At 71.7% G+C, this 3,187-nt stretch overlaps 1 protein-coding gene across 1 annotated transcript; it reads left to right on the forward strand.

The window, feature by feature from the left end:
• Nucleotides 1-4: 4 nt before the first annotated feature.
• On the forward strand, nucleotides 5-3,181 carry IRS2 (insulin receptor substrate 2; the record flags this gene model as incomplete). Its single annotated transcript, XM_040466487.1, has 1 exon — nucleotides 5-3,181. A coding segment is annotated over one exon (3,084 nt), but the record flags the coding sequence as incomplete, so codon positions are not given.
• Between the last annotated feature and the right edge of the window lie 6 nt (nucleotides 3,182-3,187).

Consider the following 3,187-nt stretch of genomic DNA (forward strand, 5'->3'; position numbering starts at 1 on the left):
GGGGGCCGGGGCGGCGGGCGGCAGGCCCGTGTCGGTGGCCGGGAGTCCCCTGAGCCCCGGGCCGGTGCGAACGCCCCTGAGCCGCTCACACACCCTAAGCGGCGGCGGCGGCGGCTGCGGCGGCCGCGCGGGCAAGGTGGCGCTGGCGCCGGCAGGGGGCGCCCTGCAACACAGCCGCTCCATGTCCATGCCCGTGGCGCACTCGCCCCCAGCAGCCACCAGCCCTAGCAGCCTGTCGTCCAGCAGCGGGCACGGCTCCGGCTCCTACCCGCCGCCTCCGGGCCCGCACCCGCACCTGCAGCACCCCCTGCACCAGCCCGCGAGCCAGCGGCCCTCCAGCGGCAGCGCCTCGGCCTCGGGGTCCCCCAGCGACCCCGGCTTCATGTCTCTGGACGAGTACGGCTCCAGCCCTGGGGACCTGAGAGCCTTCTGCAGCCACCGGAGCAACACGCCCGAGTCCATTGCCGAGACGCCCCCGGCCCGGGACGGCAGCGGGGGCGAGCTGTACGGGTACATGACCATGGACCGGCCCCTGAGCCACTGTGGCCGCCCCTACCGCAGAGTCTCCGGGGACGGGGCCCAGGACGTGGACAGAGGCCTGAGGAAGCGGACGTACTCCCTGACCACACCTGCCCGGCAGCGGCCCGTGCCCCAGCCCTCCTCTGCGTCCCTGGACGAATACACCCTGATGCGGGTCTCCTTCTCTGGCAGCTCCGGCCGCCTCTGCCCGTCCTGCCCCGCCTCGTCTCCCAAAGCGGCCTACCACCCCTACCCCGAGGACTACGGGGACGTCGAGATCGGCTCCCACAGGAGCTCCAGCAGTAATCTGGGTGCGGACGACGGCTACATGCCCATGACCCCCGGCGCGGCCCTCACGGGCGGTGGCAGTGGCAGCTGTAGGAGTGACGACTACATGCCTATGAGCCCCACCAGCGTGTCCGCCCCAAAGCAGATCCTGCAGCCTCGGGCTGCCGCTGCGGCCTTGCCCCCCGCGGGAGCGCCGGTGTCCACGCCCGCGGCCGGCAGGGCCTTCCCGGCCAGCGGGGGCAGCTACAAGGCGAGCTCCCCGGCGGAGAGCTCCCCCGAGGACAGCGGGTACATGCGTATGTGGTGTGGCTCCAAGCTGTCCATGGAGAACGCAGACAGCAAGCTGCTGCCCAACGGGGACTACCTCAACATGTCCCCCAGCGACGCGGGCGCCTCGGGGACCCCTCCCGACTTCTTCTCGGCCGCCTTGCATGGCAGCGGGGAGACGCTCAGGGGAGTGCCCGGCTATTGCCACAGCTCCCTGCCCCGCTCCTACAAGGCTCCCTACACCTGCAACGGGGACAACAACGACCAGTATGTGCTCATGAGCTCTCCCGTGGGGCGCATCCTGGAAGAGGAGAGGCTGGAGCCGCCGGCCAGCCCGGGGACCGCGCCATCCAGCGGCTGCGGCGGTGGCGACCACGCCCAGCCTCCTCACCCAGCAGTGCCTTCGCCTGGCAGGCCAGGTGGCAGCGTTGGCGGCCGCCCAGAGGGCTTCCTGAACCAGCGCTGCCGGGCCGTGCGGCCCACGCGCCTGTCCCTGGAGGGGCTTCAGACCCTGCCCAGCATGCACGAGTACCCGCTGCCGCCCGAGCCCAAGAGCCCCGGCGAGTACATCAACATTGACTTCGGCGACGCGGGAGCTCGCCTGTCGCCTCCCGCGCCCCCGCTGCTGGCCTCGGCCGCCTCGTCGTCCTCGCTGCTGTCCGCCAGCAGCCCGGCCTCCTCCCTGGGCTCGGGCACCCCGGGCACTAGCGGCGACAGCCGACAGCGCTCCCCGCTGTCCGACTACATGAACCTCGACTTCAGCTCGCCCAAGTCACCCAAGCCGGGCCCCCAGGGCGGGGACCCCGTGGGCTCGCTGGACGCCCTCCTGTCCCCCGAGGCCTCCTCCCCCTACCCGCCGCTGCCCCCGCGCCCTGTGGCGCCTGCCTCCGCCCTGCAGCCACAGCCGCTGCCGCCGCCCCCTCCAGGCGAGCTGTACCGCCTGCCCCCCGCCCCCGCCGCCCAGGGCCCCAGCGCTGCCTCCTCCTCGTCCTCGGAGACTGGGGACAATGGTGACTACACCGAGATGGCCTTCGGCGTGGCTGCCACCCCGCCGCAACCCATCGCCGCCCCCCCGAAGCCGGAAGGTGCCCGCGTGACCAGCCCCACGTCCGGCGTCAAGAGGCTGAGTCTCAGGGATCAAGTGTCGGGAGTGGAGGCCTTCCTGCAGGCCAGCCAGCCCCCGGACCCGCACCGGGGGGCCAAGGTCATCCGCGCAGACCCGCAGGGGGGCCGCCGCCGCCACAGCTCCGAGACCTTCTCCTCGACCACCACTGTGACCCCCGTGTCCCCGTCCTTCGCCCACAACCCGAAGCGCCACAACTCGGCCTCCGTGGAAAACGTCTCTCTCAGGAAAAGCAGCGAAGGGGCCGGCGGCGGCGGCCTGGCTGGGGGCGACGAGCGCCCCACGTCCCCCCGCCAGCTGCAGCCACCGCCCCCCCAGCAGGCGCGGCCGTGGCTACCGAGTCAGCCGGGGGGCTTGGTCGGGTGCCCCGGGGGCAGCGGCTCTCCGATGCGCAGGGAGACCTCTGCCGGCTTCCAGAACGGCCTCAACTACATCGCCATCGACGTGAGGGACGAACCTGGGCTGTCGCCCGGCCCGCAGCAGCTTCCGCATCCGCAGCCGGGAGACAAGAGCGCCTGGGGCCGGACCCGTAGCCTGGGGGGTCTCCTCAGCGCGGTGGGGGGCAGCAGCACCGGTGGGGTGTGCGGGGGGCCCGGCCCTGGCGCCCTGCCCTCCGCCAACACCTATGCCAGCATTGACTTCCTGTCGCATCACCTGAAGGAGGCCACCATTGTGAAAGGTGAGGCCCTTGGAATCTTGCGGAGGGTCGGCGGGAGGCAGGGTGGGATGGCCGGGGAGAGGGCCGCTCTGGCTTCACCACCATCCGCTCCTTTGGTACCTGGACACAAGCGCCAAAATACTGGACGAGCCGCCTTGTTTTGCTTTCCTCTTGGCTCCCCCGGCTTCCTTCTTCGCCAAACAGCCGCAGAGGCCCAGTGGTCTTTGAGTTGAATGTGCAGCTTCGCACCCAGGAGGCTGGGATTCGTTGTTTGGGCCCCGCCCCCTTGTTCTTTTCCCACCGCCTCTCTCCTCCTCCTTCACAGGGCAGGG

Source organism: Herpailurus yagouaroundi, unplaced genomic scaffold (assembly GCF_014898765.1).
Source record: "Herpailurus yagouaroundi ecotype Mexico unplaced genomic scaffold, PumYag 61325, whole genome shotgun sequence".
Lineage (NCBI taxonomy): Eukaryota > Metazoa > Chordata > Mammalia > Carnivora > Felidae > Herpailurus > Herpailurus yagouaroundi.